This window comes from Dendrobium catenatum, unplaced genomic scaffold (assembly GCF_001605985.2).
Source record: "Dendrobium catenatum unplaced genomic scaffold, ASM160598v2 fragScaff_scaffold_905, whole genome shotgun sequence".
Classification (NCBI taxonomy): domain Eukaryota; kingdom Viridiplantae; phylum Streptophyta; class Magnoliopsida; order Asparagales; family Orchidaceae; genus Dendrobium; species Dendrobium catenatum.
In genome coordinates, this window is record NW_021319367.1 from 551,908 (window position 1) to 574,677 (window position 22,770).

A 22,770-nucleotide genomic window follows, 5' to 3' on the forward strand; every position below is an offset into this window, starting at 1 on the left:
CTGGAAGAACTTCGATACAGACTCTCCCATGCCGTATTCACCTCTGAAGAGAGATCTCGAACAGATCCGACTCGGCTTCAAGACCCTTGTCCAAAATGCCATTGCTCTTCCCGACGGCCTAGCGGGATACAGAGGGCTGTTATATGCCTCTGAGGTGCAGCGGATCAAGGGCGGATTCAGCTTTATTTTTAGGGTGGGCAAAAAAAAATTTTTTGTGGGAGATGGACAAAGATGTTTAGGATTGATAAAATTAGAGAAAAAAATATTTTTTAGGGGGGCAAAATATCCAAAATACATAAAATATTTCAAAATTTCAAAAAAAAATGACTAAAATTGTGCAGACTATGCTTGAATCGTGCAGATTAGATATTTGGCTATTCACGAACCTTCTTCGAACATCTTTAATCGCACTGCAACCGCTTGAATGAAGGGAGGAAAAGATGCATGTCTCAACTCATATGATTAATGATTGCATATAAGTCTTGAGGGCATCTCCAACCGAACTGCAACCGCTTGAATAGCGTCCCTGGTCAGCTCCAGCCATACTGCAAATTTCTCGCTATTTGGCTGCGGGTGAACAGTGCCAATATTGACGTTGCACTGTTCATCTCCGTCATTTTTACCTCTCTACTGAACTTGGCGCGGGAAAGAAGAGAGGACCTTTAGCTGCAAAAGTGTGAAAAAGTTAAATTTGATTGGAGATGAATCGCCGCATTTTGTAGTTTCACGACATTTTGGAGTGAAAAATGTTATTTTCGATTGGAGATGCTATGAAGGTGCAATCATCCAACTCTATTTGTTTAATAAATTTATTATTTTAATCTGAACAAAATACTGAAGCATATATCTCCATCACAATAAAGAGTGCATATTTTTTAATAATTATTAATATGAGACATAAAATCAAAATTAAAATGTTTCTTGCCATGAGGAAAATTTAAATTTAATTTTTATCATTGAATTTTTATTTTTTACATAATAACAAAAAAAAATTAAAGTAATATAATTTATTATTTAAATAGCTTCTGTGAATTGCCATCTGTGGGAAAAATGGCTGGTACAACGTGCGGTCCGAGGCAGTCATGCGACACAGCACGAAAGAAAAAAAAATTCAAATTCTGCAAACAATTTACAATATTACTCTTTTCATCTGGCAACATTTATGAACGGAGGCTTGTAAATAAGTCAAGTTGTCGACCCTTTAAGGTAATCTGTCTTCGCTATTTTCCCGCCGAAACGCAATAATGCCCTACTTGGCTTTTCTGCTCTAAGCTCCGTCACTTGCTCTTCCATATCGCCGCCGGCTGCCGATTCTTCTCCACCAAAAACCTTGAGACGATTCCATAGAAAACGCAAGTGATTTTTTCAAATTTTTGTTTTTCTTTGGATGTTTATCATTTTATTTTTTTATGGGAGCAATCTTAATAGGGGGAAATCCTTTGCCCTAAGTTTATTAATTAAAAATTTCCCTCACTTTTTCCCGAGATTGCTGGCTCATTAATGTGAAGTTTTGTTGGTGATATTTGCAGCTGGGGGAAATGGAGGCGAGTATAGAGAACGGGGTGAAAGATGATGAAGCGACGGCTTCTCCAATATCTGTTCTAGAAGACGAGGTTTTTTGTTTTTGCTTCCATTTTTCTATGACATAATTTTTTGCGATTGAGTTTGGCAATGCTGATCGCGTCTCTATCTATTCAATTTCATCAAAAATTTCCCCACATTTTACTGCTGGCGATGGTATTGAGGATTCGTATTGATAATGGCTAGATGGCTAGCTTACGTTCCATATTTTACATGGTTTTTTGGTTAATGTGTTATTTGTTTTGTTTCTCATTGATTTTCTGTCACCTTTTTCTGATGACGTTGAGTCTCTCGTGGAATCAGAGCAACATCCATGAAGAGAATGGAAAGATCAGTGAGGATGATGCACTTCTGCCGCTCGAACTTGAAGCGAAAAATGGTGATACGCTCCTCATCTCAAAAACCATGGAGGAAGAGGAGGAAAAATTGCTAGAGAAACGAATGAGGGAGGAAGAGACGGATAAGCAGGAAGAGCAAGTGACGCCAAGCTTGGAAGTAAAGTTCAGCAAGTTGGATGAGCTTCTTACACAAACGCAGCTGTATTCCGAGTTTCTTCTGGAGAAGATGGAGGATATAACATTTGTACTATTTCTTCAATGACTGCTTAAGTTCTATAAATAATATGTGTTATTATTCTTTTACTTACGATGCTAAACATTTTTCTAGCAGAGCGGTTTGGAAAATCAGACTGAAGCGGACGCCTGTAATGGGAATAAGGCTGGCCGTGGTCAGAAGAGGAAGGCAACCAGCCAGTATAACACAGTGAGTCCTATAGCAAATATCTCAGCAATATTTCATACATGAAATCACCAATCGTGCGGACTGCAAACTTAATATTTGACCATTTAGAAGCATGAGAAACATACATGTTACGCTCAAACAAAGGATAAAAGATATTTAAGTACATGCGCACTAACTATGCGTTTTGCAAAACAAGAATAACATTTTGCTCGGGGATCTTATCATATGCTTTGCTACTAAGAATATATACTCCATTGGTAATATCTAGTTTTAGGAGCTATTCTTGATAGTATTTCGTATATAATCTGGCAAAATGGAACCCAAGTACCTGTTTCAAACCTATTACTGCCGATGCTCCAGCAACCATAGTAAGTACCAAAGATTTTTTGGCACAGAAGAGGAATATATTGCATATTAGGAAGCTCAAAATCTTGGACTATGTAGTTAAGTTAGGTTAATATAGATACTCAGTTGAACCCAATTAGTAATCTTAAGTTGATGTTAAAAGCAATACGAAATGCGATCATACTAATCATATGACTCTTGGCACCATCAAAGAATAATCATCTAACACTTACAGTTTGGAGAGAACTTGCTTTAGTAATATAACAATGTGAATTGGGCTTCAGGTAAATTTTTAACATACTTACGATCATACAATCAAATTAGCATCTAAATTTATGTTTGTAATATGTAGCAAAATTTTAAACGGAGGTCTTCTAATGATCCGAGTAGGAAAGTTGAGGTATTAAATTTGACTTATGTTAAGAAAGGTAAAGGTAGACCTAAAACAATTTGGTTAGAAAATATTAGAAATGATATTTCTTTATTAGATTTAAATGAGAATTTGACTTTTAACCGGACACAATGGCGAAAAAGATTCATGTAGCCAACCCCATGTAGTGGGACAAAGGCTTGATGATGATGTTGTTGTTGTTGTAATATGTAGCAAAAATTTAATATATAAAGGGAAGGAAAATGCATATTTCTGTGGTTTTATGTTGATGCTCAAGAATCGGTGTGCTTGCTTATAATTGCTAATTGCTTTGTTAAATAGTTTGCAACATACATGACTTTGCTAGTGCACATATACTACCACAACTATTGAAAATTTTAAATAATCGCTCCAACTTTTGTTTATCCCATAAAGTTATGCCTTCATTTTGGTGTTGTTTAGAGGAAAGCCAGAACAGCTGTTGCGGCCATGTTAACAAGGTCAAATGAATGTATTGCACCTGAGGATGCTAACCTTACAGAGGAAGAAAGGGTTGAAAAAGAACAGAGGCAACTTATCCCACTAATGACTGGTGGAAAGTTGAAAATTTATCAGGTTAAAGGTGTGAAGTGGTTGATATCGTTGTGGCAAAATGGTCTTAATGGAATCCTTGCTGATCAGATGGGTCTTGGTAAGACAATTCAAACAATTGGATTCCTTGCTCATCTTAAGGGCAATGGTCTTGATGGTCCATACATGGTCATAGCTCCTCTTTCTACCCTATCGAATTGGGTAAATGAAGTATCTAGGTAAAACCCCTTGTTCTTTTTCATATCAATTATGCCGAGCATTAGATTTTCTCCTTTATTGGGAATATTGTTACAGGTTTGTTCCATCTATGAAAGCTATCATATACCATGGCTCAAAGGCTGATCGGGCTGAATTAAGGAGAAAGTATATGCCAAGGGAAATAGGCCCTAAATTTCCGATTGTGATTACTTCCTATGAGGTTGTCATGAATGATGCAAAGTTTTTGTCCCATTATACTTGGAAATATGTTGTTGTAGATGAGGTAACATTGAAGCTAAATTTTGTTCTGTCATCATCCGTGTACTCCATTCTCATTGTTTAACTTGCTAGTATTGTTTCTTGCTGATCAACTATTTTCTTGTCATAGGGTCATCGTTTAAAGAATATGAATTGCAAGTTATTAAGGGAAATTAGACGCTTGCCTATTGAAAACAAGCTTCTTTTAACCGGAACACCACTCCAGAACAACTTGGCAGAGCTTTGGTCATTGTTAAACTTTATTCTACCTGATATTTTCTCATCCCATCAAGAATTTGAATCTTGGTAAGTATGCATAGTGGATTTTTTAGTAATCATGATTTGTTTAGTTTATCAAAGGCTCTCTAAAGAAAATTTTCCTTCTTTTTAGGTAATCTTAGGGATTACTCTTTTTAATTTATTTTTTTATTACACTTTCTTTATAGTACCTAGAACCAAGTGGACGCATCCATTGATATCATTGTTGAATTCTTGTATTTGATGACTTATTAATGAAATAATTTCATATGAGCTTTCAATAGAATTCAATTACATGAAACAAATGAAATTCTAAACATCCATATCTACTTCAGAAATATAACTTTTTAGTATTCAATAAGTCATTATTGAAAAAAAATATCAGATTAGCTTCCAATAGATTTCATATATATTTAAGAAACAATTGAAATTCAAAACATCAGCATCTACAACAAGAAATATAATATCGTAGAAACATAGATGGTTTGGTATTAAGAGCTTGTATGCTATCATTCTTATGAGTTTATCCAAATCCATGCTTTGTAATGCTCATTGCTTAGATGAAGGTAGAAGAAAGCAAATAACAAGTGCAACAATAATTGGATTTACTAGTTGTGGAACAAGTTGTTAACTTTCCTCTTGAACATATGTATCATTAATGGCATCTTATAAGTCCAACCTTCATTTTGTTTTGTTAGAATCATCGTTATCATCGGGATAGGGAACGCTTGTAGATCTCAAGTATTTCCTATCAATTTTCAAAAAACAGCGAGAAACTCTTCCAAACTCCAATGAAAATTAGGGAAAACATAAGATTTTATTGCAAAAATCAACTAACGAAAGAAAAACAAATAAGATACAAGTGATCCTCAATTTGAGAGGAGGATCGATCTCTCTCAATCTCTAGACACCGCTAGAGCCCAAGGCAAACTAAGAGATCTCAAATTTCAGCCAAATTCAAGATGCCCTAACCCTAGGAAAACAAACTATTTAATGCATACAAATCAAAAGGAAATCCCTAAACAATCCCTACATTCAAATTTCCCTCCCAAATCCTCCCAAATCCCTAAAATAATCCTTCCTAAATTGCACTGCTTGGGCGTTTGGATCGTCCGATCTCTGTAGGAGGTGGAGATCCCGCCTCTATTGCACTGGGCCGATCTCATGCGGACCGGCTGGACCAGTCTTATAATACTCCCTTCCAAAGATCCACCTTGTCCGCAAGGTGGAAAGATGACACCCTCCATTTCTTCTTCATCACAAACAATAAGAACTTGAAGAGTTTGGTCCTTACACCTGTGCCCCGGTGTATACCTCTCGTCATATTTGAAATATAGCTCCTTCGTTGTCTTCTCCTGTAATTCCGTCTCTGTAAGCTTCTTGAAGTTGTCCCTAGGTCTTCCTCCTATAGTCTTCTCCTTTGATGTCTCCCTAAGAGTGCTCGGTGTTGGCTCCTTGGGTGTCAAAAAGGTGGTGGTCATCCTGTACGAGCTTACTGAGCTACCACCTTCAGTTTCTCTCTCCAGGTGCCTCTGATCCTCCACCAACTAAACTAGTTCCATAGTCTCTCTTAAGTCACGAGGCCTTATTACTCTAACCGATGTCCGGTTCTCTGGTATTAGTTCCTTTATGAAATTTTCCTCTAGCACTGTCTCAGGAAGGCAGTCTAATCAGCTAGCAAGGTACTCGAATCTTTCTCGGTATTCCGTCACTGAACTCTCCTGTGTTATGGTGAAGAACTGCTCGTAGAAGTCTCCTCCGCTGCCAGTTCGAAAACGTGCTACCAGACATCCTTGGACTCTCTTCAACTCCGTATGGGTCGTCGCATGTCCCTCCACTGATACCAAGACAAAGCTTTCCCTTCTAAGTCGTCAGTCTCTCCTACTTTGTCAACCCATTGACGACGAAATATCTTTATACTTTGTAGATCTACCTGTGCGCATCCTCCTCCTCAAAGATTGACATTTTTAGTTTCCTCACCCTCGGGTTACACCCGTTTCCTTAAATTCTCCATAATCCCCAATTCCTCAAAGAGAAGGTGCTCCCCAATTGTTACGATCTTCCCTCCAACGATCATACCCAAACCATTCATCAAAATACCATCTTATTCTTTTAAAATCAGCACCCCGACGATCGAAATCATCACCTCTCCTTACAAATTCAACACCCCTTCTTGTGTTGCCAATGATCATCTCCTCCCTAGAAAGTGGTTATAAAGGAGGCATTCCAAATTCTCCCTCATGGATCTCCACTTATGGATTTTCTCTTCCCCTAAACGTGTTAGGGTTCTCATCTCTTTCATGGTTGCCGGTAGTTTCTTTTGCTTCCGATGTCACCGGTTTTGTTTTGGTTTCAAGCAATTTCCTCAACTTTTCTTCCACCACGGCGAACTTTTCCTTCATCTTTTCATTGACGGATGTAATTTGATTTTGAAAATCATCAATTTTCTCCTCAAAATTTGCTTTGAGTTTCCCAAGTTCGCCCTCCAAAATTTCCACTTTCCTTCCGGCCATTGGTTCCCCTTTGATCGTCGTGCTCTGATACCAATTTGATAGGGAACACTTGTAGAAACTCTTCCAAACTCCAATGAAAATCAGGGAAAATGGAAGATTTTATTGCAAAAATTAACTAGCAGAAGAAAAACAAACAAGATACAAGTGATCCTCAATTCGAGAGGAGGATCTATCTCTCCCAATCTCTAGATGTTCTCTCTCAATCTCTAGATGTTGCTAGAGCCCAAGACAAACTAAGAGATCTTAAATTTCAGCCAAATTCAAGATGTCATAACCCTAGGAAAACAAACTATTTAATGCATACAAATCAAAAGGAAATTCCTAAACAATACCTACATTCAAATTTCCCTCTGAAATCTCTCAAAAATCCTTCCTAAATTGCTCTGCTTGGGTCTTCGGATCGCCCAATCTCCGCAGGAGGCCGAGATCCTGCCTTTGTTGCATTGGGCCGGTTCCGTGCAGACCGGCTGGATCGGTCTAACACATCGTTAGCTTGATCCGAACTATTTAGGGAATTTTAGATTTATTTCATGAAATTTTACCTGCCTACTATTGAACTCTTTAAAACTAGGACATATACATGCTAGTTGGTGAAAGGTAGCTAAAATATTTTCATTAGAAGAAAAAAGAACCACTCTAACACTCCATATTTGATAAAGGTTGCAATTGCATATATGGTTTGGAGGAAGATTTTCATGTATATTTTTTTAAATCCATCTATGGCGTTAAAAAGTCAAAATAAGTGATTTGTTTTTAGCTCTTCTGAAATAAAATGTAATGCTTGAACTTTTTTCTCACTCATGCAATGTTGAGGTATTGCAAAAGAACAAAACTGTGAAATTTGAACCAATTTTTTGCAATCGATTATTTAAAGCATATTGGTTTAGGTTAGGTGAACTGTATCATGGAATACTTTGGTTTACGTGTTTAAACTTATATTTACTTCTAGATGTGTACTAACCCTATCAAGTTTGATCAATAGTTCATAAGTAATTCCAATTTAGTAAAAAAAGTTATTTGCTCAATGAGGCCCAAAATAATTCTTCAAGATCCATTATGAGTTCAAAGTCTAAAAAAGGCTCATTTTCATGATCTTGATATTGATACAAAGCTGCTAATTATAATGAGTATGTTGATTTTGTATACGACTTCAAAAAGAGAGAGATTTGATATCAACCATGAAATTTGAATTAGTAAAAGCAATGTCTCAAATCAATGTGGACTTGTGCATGCTTGAGATCCTCTTCCATCGCCTAAGTAAATGTTGAAAAGTCAATGAATGCCGATAAGAGTCTAATAGTATTAGAAACTTTTTCATATGTGGATTCTAATTTCATGCAGGAGCTGAGGGTTCTTACTTTCCTTGCGGGAAAGGTCTTGTTTTGGTATGACAGTAGAAAAGACTTTTAATATTTAAAAAGCTAGGTAGTTTGGGACTGAGTATGCATTATTTCGTTGACTTTGAGTGCGTGTAGAACTCCAATTAGAAAAAAAAAAAAACCCAAGGCTGGTTGAAATACTTAGAATTAGTTATCTTTAAAAATTTCATCAGTTCTCACCTATTTAAATATTGTATCCTTGTTATCGTGAAGCTAAGCAGGAACTATTCTGAAATATATCAAGCATTTATTAATCTTTCAAACTATTTTCAAAAGCTAGCCTAAGCGTTTTGCCTCTCACTTGATATTTTTAGCCTATCTAGATGAACATTGGCCTAGAAAAGTCGAAGTTCAACATAATCATCTTTGCTAATTTTAAAAAAGGTTTAGAAAGAATGGCTTTCAACCACTTAATTTCATAGACCCTTTTAAAACCTAACCTCACAACTCACAAATCAGTAAGCTGTATAAAGAAAGCAACTATTCATTTCAGGGTGTGAATTTTGATTATATTTTTTTCTTTTCAACGTAAAACTACTCTTTTATATCCATATACTAGTTTTGGTAGTCTATTATATGAATTTATTATTGTTGGAGTGTGACATGTGTTTTTTTTAGTTGAAGTAGGGCTGTTTTCTTCATCATTTAGAATCGAATTTTAGAGCATCTGACCTTTGTTTAAATTGTTAGTATCACCATATTTTGATTAAATATGTTCAATTTTTTGAAAAAGTTATTGACTTCCCAAAAATCTCTTTTAAGGTAAATACATGAAAAGTATATTAAAGTTGCATAAATTAAAAAAATTTCTCTCTTGCAAGTCCCTGGATAGCTCCATGATTTGCAGGTAAGAAATAAATGAAATACAATAGTATTCTAAATTACATTGAAATCTTGAGTCACAAACTTCAGTTTAATCTAGTTAAGTTTTTAGGTTGTGTGTGGGAAATTCTGCTCAATGATTGTGTTTTGAACACAAAGATTGTTATTTTCATGAGGGCGGACCACCCTTTAGATCATATGGTCCACCATCCCCCATGAGCACAATTAGTCATAATTTACATTTTTTTAACTGCATAATAAATAAAAAAGGTACTAATTTGAAACCTTATAAAAATGTGAATAAAATGAGATTTTGTAGACGTGTAAAATAAGAACTAATCAACTTTTTTTAATGTCATCCCTTTTTTTCACTTACATACCTCCCATATTTAAATGTTGCAAGGATCGATAATAGATTGTTTTCTCTATCTAGATGAGCTTTGTAGCAATCATAGTACTTGTGTTAAAAAATTTTCAAATATAATATTTAGCAATAACCTGGAGAAGACAAGCCGATCTAAACTTCATTGTCCAAAGCCCTAGTAACGTCTAAATCAGCTAGAACCCTTGTCATAGACGGTCTAGACAGACGTGTTGTTGTAGCTTCGGCTTGCAAGGGTTTACCAAATATGGACCTTAGAGAATTTAATTTAGAGTGATTAAAATAGTGTTGTCGAAGTCGAGGAAAAGAAATCTAAACCAGTTTGATGATAGGTTTCATGTATGTGTAAATATGCTTATCTCCACCATTGTGATTCCTATTTTGGTAGTTAATTTTGTATATGTTCATTACATTTTTTTCTGGAAACTTTGTATTATTAAAACTAATATTGCACCAAGTATGTTTGTGTACCTTGAGTTCCTAAGACAATTTGTATTGTTTTTTAAACCACTCTATTTATAAGGTTTGACTTCTCCGGGAAATACTATAGTGATGGTGAACAAGAAGAAAGCGAAGAAAAGAGAAGGGTTCAGGTATATCTTTAAATGTTCTATCTATGGCTTAATGCCTTTTGCATGTAACGATGTTGGAGGCTCTGTTCTTGGCTTCAGGTTATATCAAAGTTGCATTCAATTTTACGGCCATTTCTTCTTCGACGAATGAAGGCAGATGTTGAGCGGATGCTTCCTCGAAAGAAAGAGATAATCCTCTATGCCAATATGACTGAGCAACAAAAGAATATTCAGAACCACCTGCTTAATCGGACACTTGAGAATTATTTAATAGAAACAGTATCTTCTGGTAAGATGTTTCAATTATGTAGATATGGTTGCTGCTAATGATGTAATAGGGGCATACTTTTATGAGAAACTGTAATGTTTTGTATTATGGGTTTGATAAGGTAGTTTCTTTGTGTTTTGTGTTGATTTTGGGCTTTTAAACAGGTGTTGTAAGGCCTGGGATGAAGGGAAAGTTGAATAACTTGCTAATGCAGCTTAGGAAGAATTGCAATCATCCTGATATATTGCAATCTGGATACGATGAATCATGTTTGTGCTTTTGCATGCCACGGATAAATTTTATTAACAAAGCTGTTGAAATCATCCTTTTTTAATTTTTTTTGTCTCTCTACAGTTTCGTATCCACCCATTGATATTTTGGTTGAGCAATGTGGTAAATTCCAGCTGCTAGAAAGATTGTTGGCATTGCTACTTCCCCGAAAACATAAAGTATTGTGGTGATCTTGTTTATTCTTATTGTGTAGTATTTTTTAAATTTTTTTGTTTCTGTAACTTGCCTTCATTTTTTTTTCAGGTTCTAATTTTCTCTCAGTTTACTAGAGTTGTGGATCTGCTTGAATATTATTTGAGTGAAAAAGGCATGGAGGTTTGTAGGATTGATGGTAGAGTTAAATTGGATGAACGAAAGAGACAGGTTAGTTGTTTTCAGTGCTATTTATTTCTTTATCTGCAAGCTTGTGTGCGACTTTTGACAGTATGCATCTATTCCAGTACTTACAGATTGTTTAGTAGGATAATTGCATTGATTATTCTTGTATATGAAGAACTGGCAACCTTAATTATCTCTTTAAGAGCTCATGCTTTTTTTAGGCTTTGATGATAAGAGGGGTAGTGGAAGCCAAGTTTATGATGAACCTTTGATGTTTGATTGATCAGAATAGAAGAATTTAGTGTAAAGGAAGAATCAAGGTGATGATGGGTATAAGAGTTGGAGATTTTATAATTGATGAATGTGAGCCTTTAATAAGGAAGACCAGAGGTAAAGAAAAAGACCAGGAAGAACCTTATGACTACAAGAAAAAGATGTGTTCTTTATAGGGATTGCCTAAAGGCAAGATTTCTTTAATTTATCATTGACTATTTGAATTGCATTGTCCTAGATGTTATTTATAATAATATGTATAATATATTACAACAAAAATAGCAACATCAAGCTTTTATCCCACTATGTGGGGTCGGCGACATGAATTCCATTTCTCTATTGTATCATGTTAAGAGTCGTATTTTCATTTAAATCTTATAAAAAAGGTCATTTCTAATATTTCATGACCAAGTTTTTTTTGATCTGCCTCTACCTTTTTAACATAAGCCAAATTTAATACATCTACTTTTCTAACCGGGTCATTGGAAGGCCACCATTTATGTGAACAAACCATCTAAGGCAACTATCTCTAATCTTATCTTCCACATGAGCTACTTCAATCTTTTCAGGTATATGCTTATTTTGAACAATATGTTTAACATAAATTGATATAATTATGTTTAATAAATAAAATGAAATATAATATAGATTCATTGATAGTTTATTTTTAATCATTAATATTTAACTTAAGATATAGTGATGATCACAAAGATGCTTTAAGAGTATATTTTGATTGGTAGAAAATTGAAGAACATGAGGTGTTTTGCAGATAACTTATGGTTATTTGTGAACCAATGAGCATTGATTTAAGATTTTAAATCCTATTTCATTTTCATTCACTTAAATTTATAGAATCCAAATAAAGCTTGAATTATATTGAAAAAAAAATTGTAAAAAAGTCTTATCATTAAGGATTCAGCTACATAACATGCATTTTTTCAATTTAACTTTTGTGGTAAATCGATTGCTTCCAAATCTTGTGTTGGTGGTTAAATAAGTAAACTCCATAAAATGAAAATGATTGCCATCATTATAGGGATATGAAATTTTAAACGACTATATTTTATTGAAATTGTTTTCTTAGTACAAATATATATGCATACATATTTAGGTAAGAGAGAGCAATAAACAAGAATGCTCTTGATAATTTAGATATCATAGTGTATTCCTGTAAACTTGAGCATCGAAGTAGCAACGATTATAGACAAAGCAATCAAAAGTTTTGTTGCTCATAAATTATGAGCTTTGCATGATTATTGATTCATTAAAGTGAGAATGATCTGAATCATAGGCAAGAAGTTGGCAGTAAGATTTAGTTAAACAAGCTACATATAAGATCCATTAACTTAGATATTCATAGAGAGCATCAATGAAAGTATCAATGTAGAGTGACGAAGAAAGAGAATTGATAGAGTTATTATTGGAGAGTGTTGATAAAGAGCAATGATTTTGAGCATCGACATAGGTTTTAATTGGGAGCATTAATGAAGTGTATCGATATAGAGCATTGATAGAGAGATTTGTGTAGTAATGATAAAAGATCTTGACAAGAAATTTTTAATCGTCATTATCCATAAAGGAATTGAATCTTGTGAAGAGAAGGATTGTTTCCACATTAAAAGCAAATTTTTTAAATTCATCATAGATTCTTATATTTACTTGCATGAAATTATCATTGTTAATTCTCAAGGATCATGCCAAATATAAAATATAGACTTTTATTAAAGAATCATATATGGATTGAATCTAAGGAGCTATAATCAATCTCTAAAATACAAACTAAACATTGTTACCCCGTGGATTTAAAAGAAAGCCCTCAATTTTATGGTTTAATCTCCCCAGAATAATGGATAGTCCTTCAAGACATCCTATTGAGTCAAATGTCTGATATGGATTATCATTTTATGACAGAGTTCCCCAAACTAAAATTGAAATCAAACGTGCTAAGGTAATGGATAGATGTTCACATGGAGAAATTTGGCTGATATGTTCAGAGATACATTTGGAATGGCATATCATGAATGCATTAAAATGAACTAGTCTTGCATCTTGGTATGAGAAAACTTTTGTTATTATTATTAGTATAATGATTATAAGACATTTCATTTCCTTGCTCATTATATTATTCATCCTTCTAATTAAGGCTGACTTGTACTTTTATCTTATTTTTCTTTGCTCTTCCTTCCAAAACAGATAGAAGAATTTAACAACTTAAAGAGCAATGTTAATATATTCCTTCTCAGCACTAGGGCGGGTGGTTTGGGGATTAATCTCACAGCTGCTGATACGTGTATTATATATGACAGTGATTGGGTAAATATCCATTCTGCTTTGCCGAAATATTCATTTACTTGTATAAATCTCCTATGATTCTTAGCACTTAAATTTTTTATTCTTTTGGTTTGTATGGCATGCAGAATCCTCAGATGGATTTGCAGGCAATGGACAGATGCCACCGCATTGGACAAACTAGACCCGTTCATGTTTACAGATTGGCTACTTCACATTCTGTAGAGGTAAGTGGATGAACTTTTCCTGAAATTGATCATCTTTTGATTTGTTGGACTATCCTATGATCCTTTTGTTTACAGGGAAAAATAATAAAAAGAGCTTTTGGAAAGTTGAAGCTGGAGCATGTGGTAATTGGTAAAGGAGATTTCCATCAGGACCGGGCGAGAGCCAACGCATTAGATGTATTTTTGTTTCTTCTAAAGTTTGCTCAACATAACTGATACTGCGTTCTTTTCACATAAAAACTTAAAAATATTCGTGTTGCATCTTAGTTAGACCTTCATTGGATCTCATCAACTGCTGAACTATATAATTTTCAGGAAGCTGAGCTGCTAGCCTTGCTTCGCAATGAAGAGGATCCCGAAGACAAACTCTATCAGACCGACATTAGCGATGAAGATCTGCTTCGACTTATGGACCGCAGTGATTTGATTCAAGGAAGAGGTACAGATGGCAGTGAAGAGAGTGCTCCTTCTCTTCCTTTGAAAGGACCGGGTTGGGAGGTAGTGGTTCCAACCAAAAGTGGTGGAAGCTTGCTTTCAGCGGTCAGCAGCTGATTGATTAATTTTTCAGACCAAAGTTTTTTGGAGAATTGGTTTGGTTGGAGCCCCAATTATGTATGGAAATTCTATTCCCCCTGAAATCCTGGGAGTAAGTCATCTTCTTTGTTGTTTGCTACAGTTTGCAAAGAAACTAGAAGTTGACGGCTCGTTTTGTAGTAGTTGGAGGAGCAAGAATGGCCCAACCCTCAACTTTGAAATATATTAATAATATTCAGCATTATTAGCACTTAGCAGTCAATCATTTTGCCTCTTCCTGAGCTAGACTTCTGTTTTTTTTCGGTGACTGGCTGTAAATATGAGATGAATGAATATGGTTTGATACGTAAGTTCTTTTTCAGATGGCTGCAGATTTTGTTTTTTATTTTTTAAATTTGTTCTGAATTTATGGGCAGAGAAGCGAAGTTGTGAGAAGCTCTATGGTATTATGCATTTTTTTGCAATCATATTCATAATGGATGAGTACCGAAAGTGAATGTTTTACTTTGCTTTGGATTGTTAATGTTAGGGGTTTTTTTTTTATAATTTCTTTATTAGGGTTTTAAGCAAGTGAGGGGTTGAACATAACTTAAAAAATGATAATATTAAGTTAATGTAAACTTCATGTTTAACGAAATAAAATTTAATGTTCAAATAATTGTAAAATAGTATTATTATTATTTTATGAATCAAATTTATATTATGTTGTTTAATGATACATTGAATCATTTAAAAAAGAAAGATCATAACTAAAAGCTTACTTAAAAAATCATTTTTTTCGTTGATAAAAATTATCTTATATGCTCAAAAACTATCATTTTATTACTTAATCAACAATATTTTATTTCTTAAGCCTAGACTTGAGGAATATAACTTTGATGTTTTGTGTGATATTTGTGTGGAAATCTAGCCTCTCCACTGCTCCTTTTTTTCTTCGAGTTGTTGAGGAGGTTTTTAATGTTTAAGTTTTTCAGGCAAATTTTTAGATAGCATATTGGGTTTTGAATAAGACATTATCAAGAGATATCACCCTCATTTTTTGAGGACTTTATGATATAAGTTCAAGTTTCATAGAGTCGAAAAACTCTATAGTTAATTAGCTCTCCCGAAAACAAGAGAGAACTTTCGATTAAGGCTAGTCATTAAATATATACATAACATGTGGCTTATAGTAACAATGTGATTTGGTATTTGAAATCTTAACATTTAAAGTTGAAAAATTATCACCTTATACTTAAAGCGGATGGTGGGAGATGATGATAAATCTGATAAAGATCCCATGGTTTCATCGTTTAGGGTCATTAGGGTCTCCGGTCTACTTAGTTAGAGGAGGTAGTTGACCCAACTTGAGAGAAGTATCCTTGTTGATAGTCATGTGTTGCTTCGTCCAATGGTACATTGTAGATATAGGATGAATATTTATCTAAGGGGACAAATTTGAAACCAAATTAGCTAATAGAGCTCCTTGTACCCTATCGGTCATATCCTATTGATTCATTGTTCAATGATTTAACGTCGTTGGGGAATATACGAGCTTTTATCATGACCGTAATTTGATTATGCCATTTGGTGGCGAAATCACTGATTAGATGACACATGCCACATCCTTACTGGGAACAGATTGATTGAGAATAAATTATAGAGATATTCTTGACTAGACATTTGCACTTTTTGAGCTGAAGTGATTTTCATATTTGTTCACATCGACAAATTATTGCGAAGGATTGATGAGCTTTGCCTTAAGCATTTGATGATTTATTTCATTTTAAATATTTTGATTCTTGGTTATTTTTTAGAATTTTGGATTTTCATAAAAATTTGGGAGGCATTTTCAAATATTTAGGGCCCCTCTGATGGACATTTTTTGTCAACATGGTCATCATCAGGATACTTATGGACAATTTCATTTTATTTGTTGGAACCTTACCAGCTCTGTCTACTGGCTAACAGAGGATCGTGTTCGTTGTAAGCTTTATTCCTCTGAAAGTAAATTTTCTTTATTATAAATCTTGAAGGCCTAATACGAATGTATTAAAACAAATATCTTGGTCGATGTAGTGACCGTATATAAGTTTGATTGTTCGAGCCATTACTTAAGTTCATTCTTGACCTGCACAACATTCTCAGACATCACATATGTGCATTACGGGGTTTCATTTAGGAATTTGTAAACGCCTTATGTCTGCTTGTATGAATATTACGGATTATGTGGCGTGACATTATGCTTCAGTGGCCCCAAATTTTTAGTATTGAAACCCTACTTTTGCTTATAGGCGAAATGTAACATTGGCAAATTTTATTAAATTTGTTTGTGGGTAGTGTGCCGTCAGCGGACATTCACAAGTCGTTTGTTGTTGCATGCATATGAACTTCATTCAATGTATGTTGCTTGCAGGTGGGTTGTACTGTTGTGCTACGGGTTGCCCGTTACTTCTTGCATGCGATATGTCATACACTGCAAAATTTGTTGAATATGTTTATGAGTCATCAGTCGATATCCAAAAATCATTAGCTTAACTTGTAAGTGATTCATCATATGTACAATGTATCCATTGTCATTGCTTGTAGACAATATTGTTGTATACATTATAGGCCTTCTACCATCACATTCAGGAATGTTGCAGGGAATTTAGATCTTATAACGCTGCTTATAGGCTTTTGCATTCACTATGAATCTTGTACATTATGTAGTAGATAGCAAGTTTCGCACATGATGAGCCTTCTGTAATGGCTCATAAGTTTCTACTTTTATCACAAATTGCCTGCATTTATCTGCACGCCATCAATATATTTGCTTGACATTGAATGTCTATTGACTGTAAAGGTGTTGTAACATTCACTGCCTCTTGCTACAATAGCTTTAGGGGTGTTTAAATGTGTTACAAATATGTTGCATTTACTTGTAGATGTTATATTGTGTGCATATTTGTGTTCACATAGGACCGACCATCCTTGTAATGTATCTGTTGTTGTTGCTTGTAGAAATTACAATATTTTCTTGCAAGACTTGTGTAAACATCACACATCAACTATCATCATTCATATGCAACTTACATTGTCATTTAAGGACTTTACATCTGCTTGCAATTAAATTATACATTTTTCTCAATTTTATTGTTTGCAATGTCAAATATATTTGCTTGTACTTTGATATTGACTACAAGGCATTGCCATCACAAGTTATTTATGTCTTACTCACAAATGTGCTACCCATTTAACTATATTTATTTATTTATGAGCATAATTGAAGTGAATTACTTGTATTCAGAACAAGTATCCCTCTTAATTCAATTGATTGTTACTTGTAAGTGGATTTTATTTGTAATTTTGTTGACCATAATTTTCTTACTTGCATATTTAAGTTTGATCTTCATCATTACATTAAATTTTCATTTTACTCATTATGTCTTGTTTCCTATGGTCCAAGTCAAGCCCTCTGTCATTTGGTTCAATTCAGGTCTTCTGTTCACTGAGAATTTTGTCAGCCTCCTTACTTCTCCCCTGTTTAGGTGAAATTTCAATAGTTGGGCCTTCCCTAGCACGCTATGAGAGCGCGTAGGGAAGGTGTCGGGCGACACTGCGGCTGTGATTTTTAATCCCATAACATAACAAGAGCATGTAGGGGACTTAGAGGTACATGTTAAAAAATGCTTAATTTTATTTTTTTAAGAGCGAGCAGGATGGTCCCCCTGGTTCCCTCCCACCATGCTATAACAGCGAGCAGGATGGTCCCCTGGTGTGCCACGAGCTGAAAGTGGGATTTTTGAGTTTTGAGTTTAGTGAAGGCATTATACCTAAGCGACAAACGATGAAGGCGGTGGCACAAGAATCGAGGTTATGCACAAAAAAATTCCTTATATTTTTTTTCTCTTTTCTTCCTTTTTTTGGCTTTTGCTATTTATTTTTATATTTTTTTCTCTCTTTTCTCTTCTTTCTTTCTTATTTTCTATAACAATAATAACTATAATATTAATATTAACAATATTTATAATAATAATGTAGTGAATATAGTTTCAAGAATTATATTTTTTATGATAGCAAATATTTCTGACACTTTTGTTTATGTACGATTACCCTGCCTACTAATATTTCAAGTCCACAAGATTAAATTGCAAATCAAGCTAGCTTAAGATTGGGTTAATTAGGATTGTCTGTAAGTGTATATCAAGTGTCTTTACCTTTTCTTGAGTCAAATGTAACAAAGTGGGTCCTGATGCTAAGTAATTTTGCACACACACACTTAAGGGAAATTTTTTTTTAATCTATTCTAGAGTTTTTTTATTTTTGATCATATCGTCGGGGACGATTCAAAATCATCATGAACAATCAGTTAAAAATATAAACCATAATTAAGACAACCTAGTTAAGGCAGTCGAAATTAAGCACATCATTCTGGATGATATTCACATCACCTTGGACGATATTCACATCGTCTTTGACGATATGCTCAAATAAAAAAGAATCACCTGCCAACTCTTTTAGGCAAGTTATTATTTTTGGACATCATCTGATATCCTGGACGATGGATTACAATTATGCCTAAATTAGTCTGATGATTAAGGAAAGCAATTAAGTTTTGATTGATCGATCATATCGTCCTAGACGATCACAAGATCATTCGGGACGATCAATTATACCAATCTTAGTTTCTTCCTGGATGGCTGAAACGGTGTTCTGGATGATGTGCATTCATTTGAGCTAATCATACGGGACGATCCGAAAATCATCCTGGCCGATCAATTATTTTTTCATCGTCCAAACCACTAAAGTCTGGCCGAACAGAGTGATGGTCTGGATGATTTTCAACATCTTGAACTAATCATATAGGATGACTGTGAAATCATCTTGGACGATCAATTATTTTTTCATCGTCCATACAGGTAAAGTCTGGCCGAATAGAGCGATGGTCTAAATGATATTCGACGTCATGAACTAATCGTACAAGATGATGTCCCATAACAAACATACCTTATAATCATCCTGCCTTCCCAGATCGTCCTAGCTTAATGAGCTAAATTTGTACCGATCGTACAGGACGATCCGTCGATCGTCCTAGATGATATTTTTCGATTAATTGCAATTTAGGACAATTTTGAAGCCCTTCTATATAAGATATCTTATTTATTCAAGATGAGATCTTTTGCTACTGTCCTAACCTGAGAGGCTGAGAGAGCCTAAAATTGAGGGAGAGAGAGAGAGAGAGAGAGAGAGAGAGAGAGAGAGAGAGAGAGAGAGAGAGAGGAGATTGTGAGGATTTCACAAAGGTTGCTCCAAAGCAAGGATTCGTGTCATCTTATCTAATCGTCGTTCCAGGTTCCTTGGAGGTTCTAGAGAGGTCTACTTCAGCGATGATGTTATCTACCTGCTTCAGTAAGAAGCAAAAGGAGTTGGGTTCTTTGCTTGCTTCATGAGGAAGCGAAAATAGTTGGATTCTATGCCTCGCCGGGTGTTGACCTCGACTTTGCCCAGATTTGGGCCCGAACAGTTGACTTGGTCAAATTGACCAAGCCAGACCCTATGGCCCTCCCCGTTGGGTTCAGTGGGTCGAGTCGAGTCTGTCGAGCCCGAGCTTAGACTTTGGGTCAACCCGGTTGACCAATTTGGACCTTTTAGGCCTAAAATCAATTTTAAATTTATTTTCATGATTTCTTGAGCTCGAGCCCCACCCCCTTGACTCCCTTGACTGGTTTGACCAAGTCAATTGTTGACTTGGTCAAACCAAGTCTTAAATAGGTGAAAATCACCTATTTAGAGCCCATTAAAGCCTCATTTAATGTCTTAATCAATTCCAAACGTTTTGGAATTCAAATCCAAGACCTAATCACTGATATTTCCCTCCAAATTATATCATGATCGAATCTAGGCCGTTTAAGATAGAGGAGGAGCCTTAAATAGCCAAAAAATAGGTTTTGGAAAGGATCTTTTTGATCTTGTTCTCTCTCCAAGCTCCCAAACCCTCTAATATTTCGTGTGAGCACTCTTGGAGAGTTTTCCCATCTTCCCCAACAAAGATCCGACGAGCTCGATTCGCCGGCGGCGAGAACTCCGGCGAAACCAAGCCCCACGTCCCTTCCGGGCTGATTTTCGCTCGATCCAAGGAGAACCAGGGTTCGACGTCAACTGGAGAAATATTACTGCAGTTTCAACGAATCCAACGAGCCCAAGAACGCAAAAATCGGACGGTTAGATCTCTCAAAATCTCTTAGAATAGGTCACAATGCTTATGGTTAAATAGCTTTTTGAAAAGCACTTTATAAGTTGATCCAAACATCCCCCATGATTTCTGTACATGCCTAGATCATATGTTTAAAATTTCGTAAGAATCCATTGAGTATTTTGAGAGAACGAGGCGTTTTTCTATTCTAGGGTTTCGGTTCGTTCTTTGAACTGCATGAAATCGCAGCCGTTGATCTTTAGATCAACGGCTGTAATTTTGCCGTTCTGTGTTTGGGCCGAACAGCGGATCCCAATCCTTGCCTACGTGGATAAGTGGCAATGATTGCGGGACCAATCCAGTTCCGCCACTTGTCGCACCAAGGAATTTCTGGGATTATTTATTTGATTTAATCAATTTTAAGCTATTTTAACTTCAAAAATTCATAAAAAATTCATTTTTGATCCGTTTTTCGCGTATAATACCTCGAATCGATCGTATTTTTGTCCCCGTTATTTTAAAATTATTTTAAATTAAAAATATTTTGTATTTATTTAATTATTGTTAAAACAGTGAAAATACCTATTTTTACTATTATTTAAATTATTATTTTGATATAATTATCATTATAATATTATTTAATTATAATTATTTATCATAATCACTATCATCTTTTTTCTAACTATTAACTTACTTTTTTTTTAAATTATTATTTTTGTATTATCAATTTGTTATTATTTTTAATTAGCTTTATTATCAATATCATTATTATTTTAAACTAGTTTATTGCTATTACTATTATTAGTACTATTATTATTATTATTATTATAATGAATTGTGTTAAATTTCAGAGGTGTTGTGATTTTAAATTAATTTTATTCTATAATTATTTTTAAACATTATTATTTCAAAACTATTTTTAAAATTAGGTTCTCTGTGAGCTTCCCGGAATTAGGCGCGATATATGGCGTTCGGTTGAAGCTTTTGTCGGACGGCATTCAAGTTACAATGCCCTAGTGTTTCTTCTCTGTTAGATTGGTAGATGCCTCGCTAGTAGAAGCTCTTCGTCTCTGTTTGAGTGGTTAAGCCGCTCATCTTGCTCGACTTTTTCTTCGGATTGTATCCCGGTACTGGAATATCTTCTATTTTCTGCTCATGTTTTTTTTCGAGCTTCTAGTATTTTCGTTTTTCTCAATTAGTCTAAGATTTTGGAGTGGAACAAGCCCTAAAATAACGGAAACTATTATTTATTTGTGTTTTATCTTACGCTGGATTCGCAATTTAGTATCAAAGACTATGATTATGATTGGTTTCTTAACGCAGACGCAGATGCTGTGTATATGCCGTGTCCGCTGTTATAAGAGTTCAGAAAGAAGTGAAGGCCATGGCGTGCCATTGTTTGTTGCATCATAGCATACAGCCATTTTGGAGAGGTGTTTATGGACTGAGAGACTTTTTCGTGGGAAGCGGAGGGGCGGGAAGAAAGTTAAGGCTCAGGGGATCAAAGGTCCGCTATTGGTATAACTCAACTGGTCTATCCATGAATTCCTCTTGGCATGCATCGATCAGGGTATGGTGTCTAGTGATGTTCTCATTGTTAACTTGTGTGATATTATTTACATTATTACGGCCCTGTTTTTCAGTGATTATAAGGGTGTAAAAGGTGGTTGCGAATTTGTTGTGAAGAAATAATTTTTTTGGAAGCTGCTACGGATATTATAAATGTAGATATTTTTGAAAAAACCTGACATCATTTTCTCTTATAACTATCACACATTAACAAATCTTGTTGTAAAATGCAACATTACATCATAAATTTTTTTATAAGCATTGATAAATCAATACGAAAATAGTAGCCAAATAGAATTGTTGTTGCAGTTTGAAAAGGAAAGTAGTGAGAAAGCTCCCCAAAAAGACCCTTAGTCACATAAATTATGGTAGGGCGCCTTGAAGGTTAAATACACATGGGTTCTTGGGCCTTTGATTTCCTAAATAGCTGGGACATTCTCCCTATTGCTCGTTTGTTTGCTTGATATAGAAAACTTGTTTTAAAAATATTGATTTTGTTTTCATTTATCTTTAGTTTAAAAATAAATAATCACTTTTAAGGAAGTTTTAGAATGTTTGAAGTGTTTGAAAGAAATATTGGTTTCTAATTATGTCTCAACAAATAATGAATTTAATAAATTTCATCACTTCTTAAAACATGTTTTTTAAATTCAAGTAACCAAATGAGTCACTACTTGCTAGTTGAAGGTTCATTGGCTTTTATTTCTTGAATGAATACTTTAATACTTTTTTGTTAGTCATCTATTTGTTTATCTGTTTGAAAGAGAAGGGTAACATGATGAATGAATGTTCCATTGTTCCCTTGTGTAGCTTGGGCCAAACCTTTGCCCTTTGATT

General features: G+C 34.8%; 2 protein-coding genes across 3 annotated transcripts in view; both read left to right on the forward strand.

The window, feature by feature from the left end:
* Window positions 1-1,058: 1,058 nt before the first annotated feature.
* On the forward strand, window positions 1,059-14,472 carry LOC110105194 (ATP-dependent DNA helicase DDM1). 2 transcript variants are annotated; one of them, XM_028697235.1, is made up of 16 exons: window positions 1,059-1,206; window positions 1,530-1,613; window positions 1,885-2,163; window positions 2,251-2,343; window positions 3,500-3,846; window positions 3,923-4,109; window positions 4,215-4,390; window positions 9,962-10,031; window positions 10,110-10,299; window positions 10,443-10,547; window positions 10,633-10,727; window positions 10,813-10,932; window positions 13,354-13,473; window positions 13,578-13,676; window positions 13,752-13,853; window positions 13,992-14,472. In XM_028697235.1, exons 2-16 carry the CDS (start codon window positions 1,539-1,541, stop codon window positions 14,226-14,228), a joined length of 2,295 nt encoding a protein of 764 aa, XP_028553068.1. In that variant the 5' UTR covers window positions 1,059-1,206; window positions 1,530-1,538; the 3' UTR covers window positions 14,229-14,472. The 2 variants fall into 2 exon arrangements, with proteins under 2 accessions (XP_028553068.1, XP_020690247.1); XM_020834588.2 differs by lacking the exon at window positions 1,059-1,206 and adding an exon at window positions 1,222-1,352.
* Window positions 14,473-21,292: 6,820 nt separating this feature from the next.
* Window positions 21,293-22,770, forward strand: part of LOC110105193 (DNA polymerase I-like) — a gene marked incomplete at its 3' end in the record, with an annotated part of 38,086 nt that continues 36,608 nt past the window's right edge. Inside the window, 2 exon segments of the mRNA XM_020834586.2 lie at window positions 21,293-21,491; window positions 21,688-21,934. Of these exon segments, the coding sequence (XP_020690245.2) occupies window positions 21,749-21,934 (186 nt within the window).

Bases quoted from the DNA above. Each gene is read 5' to 3' on its own strand.
- LOC110105194 (XM_028697235.1), top strand. From the start codon at position 1,539: ATGGAGGCGAGTATAGAGAACGGGGTGAAAGATGATGAAGCGACGGCT. The intron at 10,548-10,632 runs GTTTGTGCTTTT...GTCTCTCTACAG, and splicing joins ATCTGGATACGATGAATCAT to TTTCGTATCCACCCATTGAT. The intron at 10,933-13,353 runs GTTAGTTGTTTT...CTTCCAAAACAG, and splicing joins TGGATGAACGAAAGAGACAG to ATAGAAGAATTTAACAACTT.